This window comes from Neoarius graeffei, chromosome 4 (genome assembly GCF_027579695.1).
Source record: "Neoarius graeffei isolate fNeoGra1 chromosome 4, fNeoGra1.pri, whole genome shotgun sequence".
In the NCBI taxonomy this organism is placed as follows: domain Eukaryota; kingdom Metazoa; phylum Chordata; class Actinopteri; order Siluriformes; family Ariidae; genus Neoarius; species Neoarius graeffei.
In genome coordinates, this window is record NC_083572.1 from 11683286 (window position 1) to 11701689 (window position 18404).

General features: G+C 41.5%; 1 protein-coding gene across 1 annotated transcript; it reads left to right on the forward strand.

Annotated features, from left to right (window-relative positions):
- The first annotated feature begins 412 nt into the window (after positions 1-412).
- On the forward strand, positions 413-1897 carry LOC132884223 (somatostatin receptor type 5-like). The gene has a single exon (XM_060918041.1). It carries the CDS (start codon positions 413-415, stop codon positions 1895-1897), a length of 1485 nt encoding a protein of 494 aa, XP_060774024.1.
- The last annotated feature ends 16507 nt before the right edge of the window (positions 1898-18404 follow it).

Consider the following 18404-nt stretch of genomic DNA (forward strand, 5'->3'; position numbering starts at 1 on the left):
GCTGACTACGGGCAAAAGGCAGGGTACACCCTGGACAAGTCGCCAGGTCATCACAGGGCTGTCACATAGACAACCATTCACACTCACATTCACACCTACAGTCAATTTAGAGTCACCAGTTAACTTAACCTGCATGTCTTTGGACTGTGGGGGAAACCGGAGCACCCGGAGGAAACCCACGCGGACACGGGGAGAACATGCAAACTCCGCACAGAAAGGCCCTCACCAGCCATGGGGCTCGAACCCGGACCTTCTCGCTGTGAGGTGACAGCACTAATCACTACACCACCGTGCCGCCCGCGCAGGATAAGTGGTTATGGATAATGGATGGATTTATCCTGATAATACAACAATGTTTTTTTTTTAATATTTACAGGTAACATGAAGAGTTTCTGAAGACCTATCTGGTAAGATGGAGACACAAAATCGGATCCTGGTATCTGGACTCACAAAACCGTGGGGCAACAATTCCTTTCTCCAAGGCAATTTGGGCTTTACTGGCACCCCTCCACTCCCAAATGATACATTCCTCCTTAATGGCTCTCTGCAGAACTGGACGGAGAGCTACAACATGGACTTCATGCCAAGTGTTGCTGGTATCCTTATTCCTCTGATCTATATAATAGTCTGTGTGGTTGGTTTAGGGGGCAACACCCTGGTCATCCACATCGTCTTGCGCTACTCTCAGACCCAGTCCGTGACAAACATCTACATCTTGAATCTGGCCATAGCTGATGAACTTTTCATGCTTGGCCTTCCCTTTCTGGCTGTCCAGAATGCTCTTCTGTCCTGGCCATTTGGGTCACTGATGTGCCGTCTGGTTATGACTGTGGATGCTATCAACCAGTTCACGAGCATCTTCTGCCTGACCGTAATGAGTATTGACCGGTACTTGGCAGTGGTCCATCCTCTCCGGTCTTCCAGATGGCGCCAACCTCGAGTAGCCAAGACAGTCAATGCCACAGTATGGGCAGTTTCCTTTCTTGTTGTACTTCCAGTTGTGATTTTCGCTGATGTGTTACAGGACGATGGGAACTGTAGCATAGTATGGCCTGAACCTGCAGAAGTCTGGAAAGCCTCGTTTATTGTTTACACAGCAACTGTAGGATTCTTTGGCCCTCTGCTAGTCATTTGCATGTGTTACCTGCTCATTGTAATCAAGGTCCGCAGCTCTGGACGCAGAGTCCGAGCCACATCCATCCGACGGCGGAAATCTGAGCGGAAGATCACACGAATGGTGGTGATCGTGGTAGCTGTGTTTGTGTTTTGTTGGCTACCATTCTACATATTAAACATCGTCAACCTGCTAGTGCTGCTTCCTGGAGAGTTCAGGGGTCTATACTACTTTGTGGTGGTCCTTTCATATGCCAACAGCTGTGCTAACCCCATTCTGTACGGATTCCTCTCTGAGAACTTCAAACGAGGCTTCCGGAAAGCTCTGTGTCGTTCAACCAGGCGAGTGGAAAACCAGGATCTACAACAGGGTACTGTCGGAAACCATACTCTGCCTCTTGAGGAAATGAAAAAGGACCTCGAGCTGACAAATTGCCTAAAAGAATCCTGCGAACAAATACAGCAAAACAGTGAAGAAGAAGAGGAGGAAGTTCAGGATGCAGATATGGGTTACATAGAGAATGCCACCCAGATGACAGAAATCTGTAGTTCTGTAAAGAATGGCTGCGGGAATAGGCACAGGGAGGGTACTAGGACCATAGACTCATGTATGGTTGATGCCAAGGAAGCAGGTCCAAGTTATGGAAACAGAACTGGGGAAAATGGAGAGTATATTAGTCCAACCTATGGACATGTTGTTAGTGTCAATGGATCTCAAATAGGAAGCATCAAACCAGTGGCAGAGGAATTGGGAGACACTGTTCTGGAAATCAGTTATTTGTAAAACTGTGCAACCTCTCGTAATATCCAACAAAAGTGAAATACTCAGTGATGCCAAAATGTAGAGTTTCTTATTCATTATCAGCAAGTGTCTTATTGTCTTTAAATGTCTCTTGGAATTTTTTTGTGTGTGTGTGTGTGTTTCATAAACTGGAATGTACAAAAAAAACAAAGTGAAACAATTAGAGCAGGGCCTTTCTTTCCAAGTACCAGAACCGTTGGTACCAGAAGACTGTGACTGTTCTTTTTTCCATTGGTTAACCAAACTACAAAACTGAGAATCTGTCAAAACAATCTGACAAAAGACACAAGTCAGTCCAGGTACTTCTTTCACAACGTGCATTGAAAGTACAATAGAACCACTAGAACCAGAGGTTTTGTTCATCCCTGTTTGGGCCAGTTCCTCTCAAAGCAGTTTTATTGTGCTTGAGCAGACTGGGTTCCCTTTGAAAGCTTGAGTTAAGCAGGTTTTAACCTGTTGTACCAGAGCAATGTTCTCTACGTACTGTATATGTTTATACATCTGGCTCTTTTATGCTCTAAGCAGTGTATAGAATAACAACGATACATGCACTTTCATGAGATATTGTTATTCAAAAGAGACTTGGAGGCAAGGCTAATTAACAGTTATTCCATGAAATCGAGTCGTACATGAGCGCTGAGTCGGCTATAAGCCACGTACGATGAGATTGAGTGGAATAACTGTTTTATTCTATTCACATTCACTGGATTTTGAGAAACAGAGCATTTGTATTTTTATTTTTTGCAAATTCGATAAATAAAAACTTTATACAAAACATCCGACAAAGTCATTTCCGCTGACAATGTAAACAAACTGGTGAAATGACAGTAGCGATTTGTGAAAAATGCGAGAATAATAGTTCTTGAAAAATAAAAAAAGATATGTTCTTACCATCACATACTTTTATTCTATATTTTGTTGCTTTTTTTTGTATTTTTTGGGGTTTAGTTTTCAAGTAGAGATTTTATTTCATCCTCGGTTGGTTCAGTAACACGCTCCGACATTTTGTTTTTCTCTCCTCACGGTATATGAGCTGTTATCCTAGTAGTACAGCAGCCAATCAGAGCATGCAATTGCTCATATCCAGTGAATGTGGATAGAATAATGTCTTATGCTTCACTTGTATTACTGTATAGTATATTTATACATTCTTATAGTATTGTGTAAAGGGCATATTGTAATGAATGTTACAGATGTTATATGTTCATATTTCCAACATTAAAACTACCTAACGTAAGTTGGGGGGTGGGGGGTGGGGGTTTGCATTTTTTACAAACTGATGCTGGTGAGTAAATGAAGCACTGATTTGTAATGAGATTTACACAGAGTTTGCAAGCCATGCCCTGGGCAGAATGAGGTGTCTTAGTGCTTGCTTATGAAGACATGAACACAGTCTCTGCTCTGCTTTTTATGCTCATTGTGTGCTTGTTTGTGCTGTGTAATATTTTATCTCTTTTGTTCTGATCTTTCAAAATAAATTTCACAACCAAAGTTGACTGTCCAAATACCTTCAGTTGATTAAAGTAAAAAAAAAAAAGTGAATATAAACAAAACAGGGTTTTTAAAATGTGTTGAAGTGAATAAATCAAGAAAGTTCACTTTTCCATAAAATAAAATACATTGGGGAGGGGGGGAAATCAACATAAAGTGACTTTATTAGGTGTTGAACCACAACGAACCACCAGAAGAGCTTCAATACACCTTTAAAAAGTGCCGTCAAAACAATGAAGGACTAAAGGTTAGAGGGATGGCTTTAAGGAACAAGTCAGTGTGTGTGTTGGGCTCATTTCTCATTGCATCGTCAAGTTGCAGAATAGGTTTTGGTTATTAATTTAAAAATTGGTGTTTGTACCAATAATTTGTTGTTTGTATTGTAAAATGCATATTAGGGTGCATCAGTTGCCCTCACTTTCATAAAATCTGATGCATTTTTGTTTGGGTGTTCCTTTTCACCAATAAAGACATCCTGTAAAATTTTTTGACCATATTCAAAAGTCTAATGGTGGCACCATGAGGTTCATTTTTTGCCAAAAAACGCTTATTTTATGTTTTCGTGTAAGGTTTGAATCACAATGTTGGACTCCATTTATTGATTTCTTGTGACCCAGAGATCATGTTAAGAACCTTTGCAAGGGATTGAGAAGCATTAATGTGATTCATAATACATTTGTATTGTTTAAAAGTAGTTGAACAATGATTCAATGAACAGCTAAAACTCAAACTGTGCTTGATAATATATTTAGAATATGTATTAAAAATGTGTATCTAAGATATTTGGTATACTCTATAAGGTGCCATAATGTTTCATGAAAAGTGATCGAAATTTTGTCATAAAAGTCATAAAATTGCAGCTTTTTCCATAACTTTGAGCTCCTGGTGCCACCATTAAACTTTTGAATTTTGTCAAAATATTTCACCCAGTGTGTTTTCTTACCAAAAGCAACATAAAAACAAAAATGCATCATGATCGGAGGAACTTTTCATTTTTAGGGGGCAACTGATGCACCCTAGTGCATATAAAATCATGAAGAACTAGAAGGGCACTTGGTAGAGCGCATACCTCCGCCAAGCCACATTTTGATTTGCGTCAAAATCTAATGAATTGTTCTTTGGCCCATGGCTCATCTTTCCTCCAAATTTCATCAAAATCTGATTGCTACTTTTTGAGTTATGTTGGGAACAGACAAAAAATCCTGGATCTGCATACATATCTGGATCTTGGATCCACATACATATCTGGAATTGCATTAAAATCTAATCAAATGTTCCTTGGCTCATGGCTCACCTTTCCACCAAATTTCATCAAAATCCATTCACTACTTTTTGAGTTACACTAGGAACAGACAAACAATCCTGGATCCGCATACATATCTGGTTCTTGGATCCACATACATATCTGGATTTACATTAAAATCTAATCAATTGTTCCGTGGCTCATGGCTCACCTTTCCACCAAATTTCATCAAAATCTGTTCAATACTTTTTGAGTTACATTGGGAAAAGGCAAACAAAAAAACAAACGGAGGCGAAAACCACCTCCAGCAAAATTGGCAGAAGTAATAAAAAGAAATATGCACTCAAATGGTGCAACAAAAAAAAAAAGTGGATGACTGGCTCAGGATTCGCAAATGCAATCTCCCAAAGATGGCACAGCCATCCGTGGACAGGGGCCAAGGCAGCAAAATTGGCTCTGCGCTTTAGATGGGAAGGATGGCATACTTTCATAATCTGTGAACTCATGGATGTGGAAGAGGGTTGATAATACTTGCCTCTAATCGTGTGACACAGCATGAATCACAATTCAAAAAGATTTGGTTGGCTGGGTTATATGTCTCAGAGGAAGCACTTCACCCCAATTGGTAGATGTCAAAAGATCTGGAAGAACTGCCTGGTGGATGGGAACTCAAAAAGTAGTGAATGGATTTTGATGAAATTTGGTGGAAAGGTGACTAAATTGGAGAGTAATTTTTTTTTATTAAATGAATAAATAATAAATGGAAAAACTGCTTAACCTCTAGGGTTAATGAATCAAATGATTCAGTTGTTCATATTGATTAAAACCAGTCTCCAACTCGAACTTAACTCATGGCAGTTCTCCAATGACATGCTGATAGTCTGAGATCAATTTGTGTTCTGGAAATTGGCCCACAGGGATTAGAGATTCCAGGCTATCTAATCCAAAGTGTCTCTTGAACCCCACTAAAACAAGTCTCTGAGAAGATTCACTTGAGTCTCACTCGTGTCTGTTAGATAAGACTCATTAGCTGAAAATGTCCAGTTCTCTGTTGTCTCATGTCCAGGTGATCGCAAGGAAATTGAGGCTGACCAATGACGAAAGAAATCAAGTGGTCCTCATGCATCTCATTTTTGGAATGTTGAAGTAGTTTCGTCTCATCTCATCATCTCTAGCCGCTTTATCCTGTTCTACAGGGTCGCAGGCAAGCTGGAGCCTATCCCAGCTGACTACGGGCGAAAGGCGGGGTACACCCTGGACAAGTCACCAGGTCATCAGATGGCCGACACATAGACACAGACAACCATTCACACTCACATTCACACCTACGGTCAATTTAGAGTCACCAGTTAACCTAACCTGCATGTCTTTGTACTGTGGGGGAAACCGGCGCACCTGGAGGAAACCCCCGCGGACACAGGGAGAACATGCAAACTCCGCACAGAAAGGCCCTCGCTGGCCACGGGGCTTGAACCCGGACCTTCTTGCTGTGAGGCGACAGCGCTAACCACTACACTACCATGCCGCCAAGTAGTTTCGTGTGAAAAGCAAATGAATCATTGTTTACGCATTTCAAGTGAAGGAAACCAGATGTTCCACGTACCGTAATACGTACAGCATGGTGCAAGTTTGGCCCAGATATGTATGCATGATTAGAATGGAAAGGATAGAAAACATGATTAGAACATTATTTATACATTGTTCATTCATTTAATTAAAAGTAATGCAGAATACAAAGAAAAACGCATACAGTCCTTTCTATACTTTGTCCCATTTTCATCATTTTCTAGATTGTGTATGAGTGTGTTTCATTTAATGGCATAAAAAGCGCCTCTCTTTTCGCACCTGCTTAAACAGCAAAGTGTTTCAAGACCTTCTATAAATATTAGCCTACGCTTAGACAGGAAAGGTGAGAAAAAAATTGATGTTTGAGAGTCTGAGACAGCATTAATGCATGTTGCTTTTTGTGTGCAAAAAGCAACTGACTCATTACTGAGAAATTTAAAGTGACAGGAACCAGATGGCCTACTAATACTGCAAGCTGCAAACGGCAGTGCTAGGCAAACGGATTTATTTTTTTTTTAACCACATCTAAGGACATGCTTTTATGTCTCAAAAATGTTCATTACTCATATGAGTATATATATGAAAGGCAAAACACCTAAATGCAAAATTACAGTTCTGTTGTATTACAAAGTAACTCCAAAAACCTAAATATCCCATGTACTAGTGCATCTCAAAATATTGGAAAATTGTGAAAAAGTTAATTATTTCATAACTTAATTCCAAAAGGTAAACTTTCATATATTCAATATTCATGATATGTAAAATGGAATATTTCAAGGCTTTTTTGTTTTAATTTTGATGATTATGGCGTATAGCTCATGAATATCAGAAATCCAGTATCTCAAATTATTACAATATTTCATTTTGAGTTTGAGTAAAACAGTATAAATACAGTGCATGTCTCGATCTCGTTCAGTACACACAACCACAATCATGGGGAAGACTGCTGACTTGACAATTGTCCAGAAGACGATCAGCGACATCCTCCACAAGGAGGGTAAGCCACAGAAGGTCATTGCTGAAAAGATTGGCTGGAAAAGGTGCGCAAGCAAAAGGGATGACTGCAGCCTTGAAAGGATTGTCAAGAAAAGTTGATTCAGGAACTTGGGAGAGCTGCACAAGGAGTGGACTGAGGCTGGTGTCAGTGTATCAAGAGCCACCATGCACAGACGTCTTCAGGAAAGGGACTACAACTGTCACATTCCTGATATTAAGCCACTTCTGAACCAGAGACAACATCAGAAGTGTCTTATCTGGGTGAAAGAGAGAAAGGTTAAAGTTATTGTGTGTGCAGTGGGAGCTCAGTAGTGAAAATTCTGTGATAACTGGTATATACAAGTCAAATACCAGAACTGCCACAGAGTCACTGCAAGCAAGTTGCTCAACTGTCTTCTGAGTCAGTTATTATCTCATCCAGCCGACAGGCAATGAGCTTATCCCATCATGTGTTGTCCGTCGTCTGTCGCCTGGCCGGCATCGTCCACATTTCATGAAAATTGCTTCTTCTCTCTCGATTCTTCATGGATTTTTATTCTTTTTGGCAGGAAGGTAGGTCTGCCTGGGGTGCATATGGCTTCTACCCAAATTTGCATAATTGCAATTAATAATGAAGATATGGAGTAATTAGGCCCTAACGAGCAGTTTCCACACAAATCACTGCTTCTCCCTCAATTCTTCACCGATTTTGATTCTTTCTGACATGAAGGTAGGGGTACCTAGGGTGCATATAACTTGTACCCAGTTTTGCTTAATTACAATTATGAATGAAGTTCTGGGCTAATTAATCCTTAATGAGCAGTTCAACAAAAAATGCTTCTTCTCAGTCAGTTCCTTGCCGTTTTGGATTCTTTCTGGCAAATAGGGTGTATATACAACCCCGATTCCAAAAAAGTTGGGACAAAATACAAATTGTAAATAAAAACGGAATGCAATAATTTACAAATCTCAAAAACTGATATTGTATTCACAATAGAACATAGACAACATATCAAATGTCGAAAGTGAGACATTTTGAAATTTCATGCCAAATATTGGCTCATTTGAAATTTCATGACAGCAACACATCTCAAAAAAGTTGGGACAGGGGCAATAAGAGGCTGGAAAAGTTAAAGGTACAAAAAAGGAACAGCTGGAGGACCAAATTGCAACTCATTGGGTTAATTGGCAATAGGTCATTAACATGACTGGGTATAAAAAGAGCATCTTGGAGTGGCAGCGGCTCTCAGAAGTAAAGATGGGAAGAGGATCACCAATCCCCCGAATTCTGCACCGACAAATAGTGGAGCAATATCAGAAAGGAGTTCGACAGTGTAAAATTGCAAAGGGTTTGAACATATCATCATCTACAGTGCATAATATCATCAAAAGATTCAGAGAATCTGGAAGAATCTCTGTGCGTAAGGGTCAAGGCCGGAAAACCATACTGGGTGCCCGTGATCTTCGGGCCCTTAGATGGCACTGCATCACATACAGGCATGCTTCTGTATTGGAAATCACAAAATGGGCTCAGGAATATTTCCAGAGAACATTATCTGTGAACACAATTCACCGTGCCATCCGCCGTTGCCAGCTAAAACTCTATAGTTCAAAGAAGAAGACGTATCTAAACACAATCCAGAAGTGCAGACGTCTTCTCTGGGCCAAGGCTCATTTAAAATGGACGGTGGCAAAGTGGAAAACTGTTCTGTGGTCAGACAAATCAAAATTTGAAGTTCTTTATGGAAATCAGGGACGCTGTGTCATTCGGACTAAAGAGGAGAAGGACGACCCAAGTTGTTATCAGCGCTCAGTTCAGAAGCCTGCATCTCTGAAGGTATGGGGTTGCATTAGTGCGTGTGGCATGGGCAGCTTACGCATCTGGAAAGACACCATCAATGCTGAAAGGTATATCCAGGTTCTAGAGCAACATATGCTCCCATCCAGACGACGTCTCTTTCAGGGAAGACCTTGCATTTTCCAACATGACAATGCCAAACCACATACTGCACCAATTACAGCATCATGGCTGTGTAGAAGAAGGGTCCGGGTACTGAACTGGCCAGCCTGCAGTCCAGATCTTTCACCCATAGAAAACATTTGGCGCATCATAAAACGGAAGATACGACAAAAAAGACCTAAGACAGTTGAGCAACTAGAATCCTACATTAGACAAGAATGGGTTAACATTCCTATCCCTAAACTTGAGCAACTTGTCTCCTCAGTCCCCAGACGTTTACAGACTGTTGTAAAGAGAAAAGGGGATGTCTCACAGTGGGAAACATGGCCTTGTCCCAACTTTTTTGAGATGTGTTGTTGTCATGAAATTTAAAATCACCTAATTTTTCTCTTTAAATGATACATTTTCTCAGTTTAAACATTTGATATGTCATCTATGTTCTATTCTGAATAAAATATGGAATTTTGAAACTTCAACATCATTGCATTCCATTTTTATTTACAATTTGTACTTTGTCCCAACTTTTTTGGAATCAGGGTTGTAGCTTCTATATATAGCTTGTATATAGTGTATATAGCTTGCAACATTTATTGCACAAGGTGGTCCACTTTAGATCATTCCTTCTGGACTAGACGGGGCCGGAGTGAGCTACACTGTCATTGACAGTCTCGTTATGAATTGCTTTGGATAAGCAAGATGCAAAACACCGGGGTTGCAAGGTTTCACATTGTGTTGCATACTTTTAAACCAAACTACACAAAAACTGGAGCAGCACGGTAGTGTAGTGATTAGCACTGTCGCCTCACAGCAAGAAGGTCCTGGGTTCGAGCCAAGTGGCCGGCGAGGGCCTTTCTGTGTGGAGTTTGCATGTTCTCCCCGTGTCTGCATGAGTTTCCTCTGGGTGCTCTGGTTTCCCCCACAGTCCAAAGACATGCAGGTTAGGTTAACTGATGACTCTAAATTAACCGTAGGTGTGAATGTGAGTGTGAATGGTTGTTTGTCTCTATGTGTCAGCCCTGTGATGACCTGGTGACTTGTCCAGGGTGTACCCCGCCTCTCGCCCATAGTCAGCTGGGATAGGCTCCAGCTTGCCTGTGACCCTGTAGAACAGGATAAGCGGCTACAGATAATGGATGGATGGATGGATACACAAAAACTGCTGTCATTTGGCCTGGATACAAAGACCATGCACATGATGGGTAAAACCACCTTCATAACATAACAAAGCAGAATATGAAAACCTGTATCCCTGTTTTCTTGATATGTCAAGAATTTCTTGCTCATCAGTGATTTCAATTTTTAAATTGAATTCTTTTTTCATTCATTTAGTGTGTAATAACATAGGACCATTGTCATGCCCAATGTAACACAACGGCTCCTTCAATAAGGTTCTGTAAATATGATGCTCATTGTCGTCGGCTGTTCATCGCTAGCAATGATGACTGCTTCATTAGGATGCACAGAAAAGCAGATGGGCTGCGAGGCCTTCTTTCTCCTTTCCTTATGAAGTGCCTTGCACAGTACGGATGTCGTGCCCCCATCGTGTTGTTTCTCTGGACCGCCAGACCTGATGTCAAGTGGTGCACAAAAGTGCCACAGATCTGACGGGTATGGAAGTTGCCCCACAGTGACAACTGACTTGCCAAGTGATGCCATCCATTGGCCATTTGAGTGGCTCTTCCGCATGCCAACTGGTGGTGTGCCATTGACCTTGTTGGGTTCATCTGCCACGCTGCACCGAAACGCACCCTGCTGCCAGCATCTCATTGGTGATGTACTATTTAACCCATAGCTGGAACCCAGGCAGGTGCTACCACTCTGGGTCAGAGCGGACCTGGGAGCAATGGTGATTAAGGGGTAACTCCACTTTCCCCAATACTCAAGTCCTCCCGGACCTAAGACTCACCACCGGTTGCAGTTTAAAGTCATAGCCAGGACTAAGAATGACAGTATAATGCATTATGGATAGAAATAGAGAATAGAATAGGATGCAAATGAGCCTTCGACACCCATGACCCTGTCGCCAGTTCACCAGGTTGTCCTTCCTTGGACCACTTTTGGTAGGCACTAACCACTGCATACCAGGAACACCTCACAAGATGTGCCATTTTGGAGATGCTCAGACCCAGTCATCTAGCAATCACAATTTGGCCCTTGTCAAAGTCACTCAGATCCTTACGCTTGCCTATTTTTCCTGCTTTCAACACATCAACTTCAAGAACTGATTGTTCCCGTCTTGCTGCATAATATATTCCACCCCTTGACAGGTGCGAATGTAATGAAATAATCAGTGTTATTCACTTCACCTGTCAGTGGCCATAATGTTATAGCTGATCAGTGTGTATAATTAACAGTTATTCCACAAAATCAAGTCGTACTTGAGCTGATAGCTGATGAAGCACGTTGCGCCGAGTTGGCTATAAGCCACGTACAAAGAAACTGAGTGAAATAACTGTTTTATTCTATCCACATTCCTGATCAAGTTCCATTACCCATTCTATTTCTTGATAAACTTCGGAACTAATCAGAACTAGAAATGAAATGAGAAAAACCTCGTTATAACTTCATAGTATCGGAAGATAATTGGCAGATAAAAAGACAAACAAAATTCACTTTGTGGTTCACCAAGGTTACTGATCCGATATCAAGTAAGTGGTGTTTATTTTCAGAAAATTTACCTTTGATTATCACAGCTTTTGTTCGGTTCTTCTGAAAGGTCAAATGAAAGGTTTTATAAGGCTGTTGGGTTTTTTTTTTAGCTTTTTGGCAGATATTTAGGCTAAGAATTCCAGCCATTCAACAAGAGTTGGAATGAGTACTTATGTTTTTCAATTAATAATTTTTTTAAATAAATTTCTGACATAGGGCAGCACAGTGGTGTAGTGGTTAGTGCTGTCGCCTCACAGCAAGAAGGTCCAGGTTCAAGCCCCATGGCCAGCGAGGGCCTTTCTGTGAAGAGTTTGCATGTTCTCCCCGTGTCCGCATGGGTTTCCTCCGGGCGCTCCGGTTTCCCCCACAGTCCAAAGACATGCAGGTTAGGTTAACTGGTGACTCTAAATTGACCGTAGGTGTGAATGTGAGTGTGAATGGTTGTCTGTGTCTATGTGTCAGCCCTGTGATGACCTGGCGACTTGTCCAGGGTGTACCCCGCCTTTTGCCCGTAGTCAGCTGGGATAGGCTCCAGCTTGCCTGCGACCCTGTAGAAGGATAAAGCGGCTAGAGATAATGAGATGAGATGAGAAATTTCTGACATAGGGCGGCACGGTGGTGTCATGGTTAGCACTGTCGCCTCACAGCAAGAAGGTCCGGGTTCGAGCCCCGTGGCCGGCGAGGGCCTTTCTGTGTGGAGTTTGCATGTTCTCCCCGTGTCCGCGTGGGTTTCCTCCGGGTGCTCCAGTTTCCCCCACAGTCCAAAGACATGCAGGTTAGGTTAACTGGTGACTCTAAATTGACCGTAGGTGTGAATGTGAGTGTGAATGGTTGTCTGTGTCTATGTGTCAGCCCTGTGATGACCTGGTGACTTGTCCAGGGTGTACCCTGCCTTTCGCCCGTAGTCAGCTGGGATAGGCTCCAGCTTGCCTGCGACCCTGTAGAACAGGATAAAGCGGCTAGAGATAATGAGATGAGATAAAGTTCACAGCACTGTATTTTGAACAAAACCCTGATGCTGCTCACAGCTTGATGATATGCTTGTAAGAGATGAGGTGAGTATAATTGATAACATGTATATATGCTATATTTACTGTATGGACATTGTATCAGAAAACAATTTTATTTATAAGCAGTAGCCACGTGTACCCATAGGGTACCTATTTTGTTTTTCTCTACTCAGGGTATATGAGCTGAGTAGCCAATCAGAGCGCACAAGTGCTCATATCCAGTGAATGTGGATAGAATATTTTAGATATAAAGTGTAACTGTCCTTTCAATAATTAAAAAAAGGAGTTGTTGGCAAATTATGAAAAAGCTGCCAAAAAGATAGAAAATCAGATTTGGCCCAGGACTGTGTTTTTCTGTCGATATCAACTCCATTTCAATTTTAAGAAACTACCACCCATGAATTTCACCAAATAGCATGGAAATGATTATATTCATTTGTAAAAGCCGATTATCGATGCTTTTCGCACAGTCAGTCTGCCTGAACACGTCCACAACCTTGTGACAGTGAATGTCTTTGATCAAGTTGCTGGGGAGCTACATATTTTCACAAAATGAACATTAGGCTGATTTATTCAGCTTGTAATCAGATACAGGCTGGCAAAATGTCAGTGATGCTCCTGTGCTGCAGGCAGAATGAAATCTTGAAATGCAGTTTTCCCCCTTTTCTTTTAGGCAGGTTTTAAAATGTGTATCTCGAGACGGTTTGTGTGCAGATGGCAAGTGAAACTAGCTGCCCTACATATTCAAATGCGCACTACACCAATATGAGGGTGAGCTGACTATTTTTGACCCTCTCTTGAAGCACATGACCGATATGCTGTCATTTGGCCCAGATGTATATCATTTGAATGGAATAGATTTCACCTCCCAATATGTCAATTCATTCCTGAAACATTTCATCTCATCTCATCTCATTATCTCTAGCCGCTTTATCCTGTTCTACAGGGTCGCAGGCAAGCTGGAGCCTATCCCAGCTGACTACGGGCGAAAGGCGGGGTACACCCTGGACAAGTCGCCAGGTCATCACAGGGCTGACACATAGACACAGACAACCATTCACACTCACATTCACACCTACGGTCAATTTAGAGTCACCAGTTAACCTAACCTGCATGTCTTTGGACTGTGAGGGAAACCAGAGCACCCGGAGGAAACCCACGCGGACACGGGGAGAACATGCAAACTCCGCACAGAAAGGCCCTCGCCGGCCACGGGGCTCGAACCCGGACCTTCTTGCTGTGAGGCGACAGCGCTAACCACTACACCACCGTGCCGCCCTCCTGTAACATCACGGGCGATTGCTCTAAGACAACGAGGGAGGCTCATCCTCCTCTAAAAATGACGAACATCGTGTAGGATGAATTGCGCTAGGCTTATGTTATAGCCGACCTTATAACATTGCTATTTCAGATCCAGAATCATAGAAATATATGTGCTCAACCCAACTACAGTGTGAAATCATTCCGTTATAACTTTCCCCAGTTCGCCTAATGTGTGCGTGAGTTTTTCCCCCTCGTGACAGCGCGATGCAGCGCAGCCTCAGTGGACTTCAATGGCATTTGGGAGCTATGCGCTTTTCAAGATCAAAATGCAAGACGATTATTGGACAAATACTGCGAAAACGCCCGCCCACCGGACTCCCAGCCTCAGTGGACTTCAATGGCATTTGGGAGCTATGCGCTTTTCAATATCAAAATGAAAGACTGTTATTGGACAAATACTGCGAAAACGCCCGCCCATGGACTCCGAGCCTCACAGTGGGAGGGACATGGCAGTTTCCGTGAGGAGACTGGTGATTGGTGAAAGCGGCCGGATATTTTTCTTTGATTGACAGCTCGTTTCAAATATAGGCAGGCAGCGGTGAATTTCAGTTCAGTCCCATGCGGATTCGCAAGTGCTGTGGTGTATTGTAAGAGATCAGCTTACATTTCGATTTCATTCATTACATACGGTTTCTACCAGCTTTTTTAGTTTGTATATATTTTCATTGTAAATAAAGTGTAAATATAGTGTTGTCAAGTTTGCTATCTTAGTTCCAGAAATTTCGTTTATTTGAGTGACTGAACTTGAACTTGAGGGGGCTAGTCAGCTAGCAAGAAAGCTGCGCACGGATGCCAAGCATTGCTGATTTAATTTTGGCGAAGCCATTTGCCAGTCTTCCTTTCGAGGAAAAAATTAAAATTAAAGAGCAGGGTAGACCAACGCCTCAAATTGACTTGGTGAAAAAGGTAGGGAATAATACTCGTTCCTTTCAGCTCTCCTGGTACGAGAAAGTGAATTGGCTAACAGCAAGTGACCCACATCAACAACAGTAAATAGGCTACTTTAGTAATATGTCATGGATGAACCAAAAATATAGAATCTATTTAAAAGGTTTATGCTGAGTATATTATATTGGAATATATATTTTTCTGGATATGAATTAAACACAGCTACAATTTGGAAAACATTTTTAAACAAAAACACAGCCGAGAACATTTCACACTACAGACCTGGATTAAAAGTGAAGGGTTATCAAAATTGTCAATAAAACATTCCTCAGTCAAAATAAGTAAAATATAAGGAAAGTGTCATTGAATGAAATGTGTGGCACCCAGCTCTATGTTTGGCTCCCCAAGGTCAGTGCTTGTGCCTATTCCAGAACACTCTGCTGTTACTGCTGAGGTTCCTGACAAAGAGCTGCTTTCAATAATGATCAATTTTTAAACAACATGCCACAATTTTAAAAAATAAAATGTTAAAATATACCTCTCCCCCCCAACACCACCATCATGTATATTGGACAGTAGGCTAATGGGCCAAAAGAACCTGTTATTTCACAGTTTGTGACGCTGCCAACAATCAGCCAGATCAGAGGCAAGAGTATGGGCAAAATTGATGTGTTTTTTCTTTTAAAATCTGAAAATATCGTAAACGACCAGCCTCCCCTGTTTGAAAGACTACCAGCCGCCTCTGTGTAAAATGTGTGACTTTTTTTTTTAAGAAAAAAGAGCGAATGTGAATAATGCAAAAGGACTAAAGATAAGATCTTCTGCTCGATGCATTATGACTTCTCACCACTGTTGGTTTCAGTCAAGGAGAGTGTGCATGCTGCTCTGTGCATGTTTGAGAAGAGAGTTTGAGTGAATGACTCTCTCTAGTGGCAGCACATGACATTAAAACTTCTCTGCTGTTTCGATGAGATGTAAAACATTTATGCAAACTGTTCCCTTTACACAAATAAAAAAAACATCTGCAGCAGAGCCTGGAGCTATTACACTCCGTCAGAAGCTCTAAAATATTCAAATATTAAATTATCCTGTATTCCTAGTGGACCAACAAGAAGTTATTCGATTCAAACTGTAATTATATGGAGGAAACATTCATTAGGAATGGATCTATTTTGAGATTAACCTCAGAGATTGAACATTGTTAGCAATTTTATGTCGCCGCTTTACCTGGTCAGAGTCACGGTGGAAATGGAGCTTGTTTTAATATGTTATTGGTTCTATACTAACACCTCACTCACAGGGACTTGTGTGCACAGAAAATGTATATTCTCCGGTGGACATTTCACTATATTACATGTAACTGTAAATGGATAAAAAAAAGTACAATGTATTGAAATTATACAGTTAGGTCCATAAATATTTGGACAGGGACAACATTTTTCTAATTTTGGTTCTGTACATTACCACAATGAATTTTGAACAAAACAATTCAGATGCAGTTGAAGTTCAGATTTTCAGCTTTAATTCAGTGGGTTGAACAAAATGATTGCATAAAAATGTGAGGAACTAAAGCATTTTTTAAACACAATCCCTTCATTTCAGGGGCTCAAAAGTAATTGGACAAATTAAATAATTGTAAATAAAATGTTCATTTCTAATACTTGGTTGAAAACCCTTTGTTGGCAATGACTGCCTGAAGTCTTGAACTCATGGACATCACCAGACGCTGTGTTTCCTCCTTTTTAATGCTCTGCCAGGCCTTTACTGCAGCGGTTTTCAGTTGCTGTTTGTTTGTGGGCCTTTCTGTCTGAAGTTTAGTCTTTAACAAGTGAAATGCATGCTCAATTGGGTTGAGATCAGGTGACTGACTTGGCCATTCAAGAATATTCCACTTCTTTGCTTTAATAAACTCCTGGGTTGCTTTGGCTTTATGTTTTGGGTCATTGTCCATCTGTATTATGAAACGCCAACCAATCAGTTTAGCTGCATTTGAGCACACAGTATGTCTCTGAATACCTCAGAATTCATCCGGCTGCTTCTGTCCTGTGTCACATCATCAATAAACACTAGTGACCCAGTGCCACTGGCAGCCATGCATGCCCGAGCCATCACACTGCCTCCGCCGTGTTTTACAGATGATGTGGTATGCTTTGGATCATGAGCTGTACCACGCCTTCGCCATACTTTTTTATTTCCATCATTCTGGTAGAGGTTGATCTTGGTTTCATCTGTCCAAAGAATGTTCTTCCAGAACTGTGCTGGCTTTTTTTAGATGTTTTTTAGCAAAGTCCAATCTAGCCTTTTTATTCTTGAGGCTTATGAGTGGCTTGCACCATGCAGTGAACCCTCTGTATTTACTTTCACACAGTCTTCTCTTTATGGTAGATTTGGATATTGATATGCCTACCTCCTGGAGAGTGTTGTTCACTTGGTTGGCTGTTGTGAAGGGGTTTCTCTTCACCATGAAAATTATTCTGTGATCATCCACCACTGTTGTCTTCTGTGGGCGTCCAGGTCTTTTTGCATTGATGAGTTCACCAGTGCCTTTCTTTCTTTCTTTCTCAGGATGTACCAAACTGTAGATTTTGCCACTCCTAATATTGTAGCAATTTCTCAGATGGGTTTTTTTCTGTTTTCGCAGCTTAAGGATGGCTTGTTTCACCTGCATGGAGAGCTCCTTTGACCGCATGTTTTCTTCACAGCAAAATCTTCCAAATGCAAGCACCACACCTCAAATCAACTCCAGGCCTTTTATCTGCTTAATTGAGAATGACATAACAAAGGAATTGCCCACACCTGCCCATGAAATAGCCTTTGAGTCAATTGTCCCTTTAAAAACAGGGTGGCACATGTTAAGGAGCTGAAACTCCTAAACCCTTCATCCAATTTTAATGTGGATACGCTCAAATGAAAGCTGAAAGTCTGGACTTTATGTCCATGTCCATTATATAACTATAACTTGAATATGTTTCAGTAAACAGGTAAAAAAACAAAACTTGTGTCAGTGTCCAAATATATATGGACCTAACTTTAATGCTGTACATTACATTACAGGCCTTTAGCAGACGCTCTTATCCAAAGCGACCTACAACATACCCAGAGCAGCCTGGGAAGCAGTTGGGGTTCAGCCATTCCTAAGAATCGAACCGGCAACCTTTTGGTCCCAAAGCTGCTTCAACCAAAAATGGCTTAAAAATAATGAAATGAAATGAATGAACATTTAAAAAATACAGTAAACAGCAGTAAGCCAGGCACGGTGGTGTAGTGGTTAGCGCTGTCGCCTCACAGCAAGAAGGTCTGGGTTCAAGCCCCGTGGCCGACGAGAGCCTTTCTGTGCGGAGTTTGCATGTTCTCCCCGTGTCCGCGTGGGTTTCCTCCGGGTGC

What these genes read in the sequence shown, in the direction of transcription:
- LOC132884223 (XM_060918041.1), top strand. Translation starts at nt 413, where the DNA reads ATGGAGACACAAAATCGGATCCTGGTATCTGGACTCACAAAACCGTGG.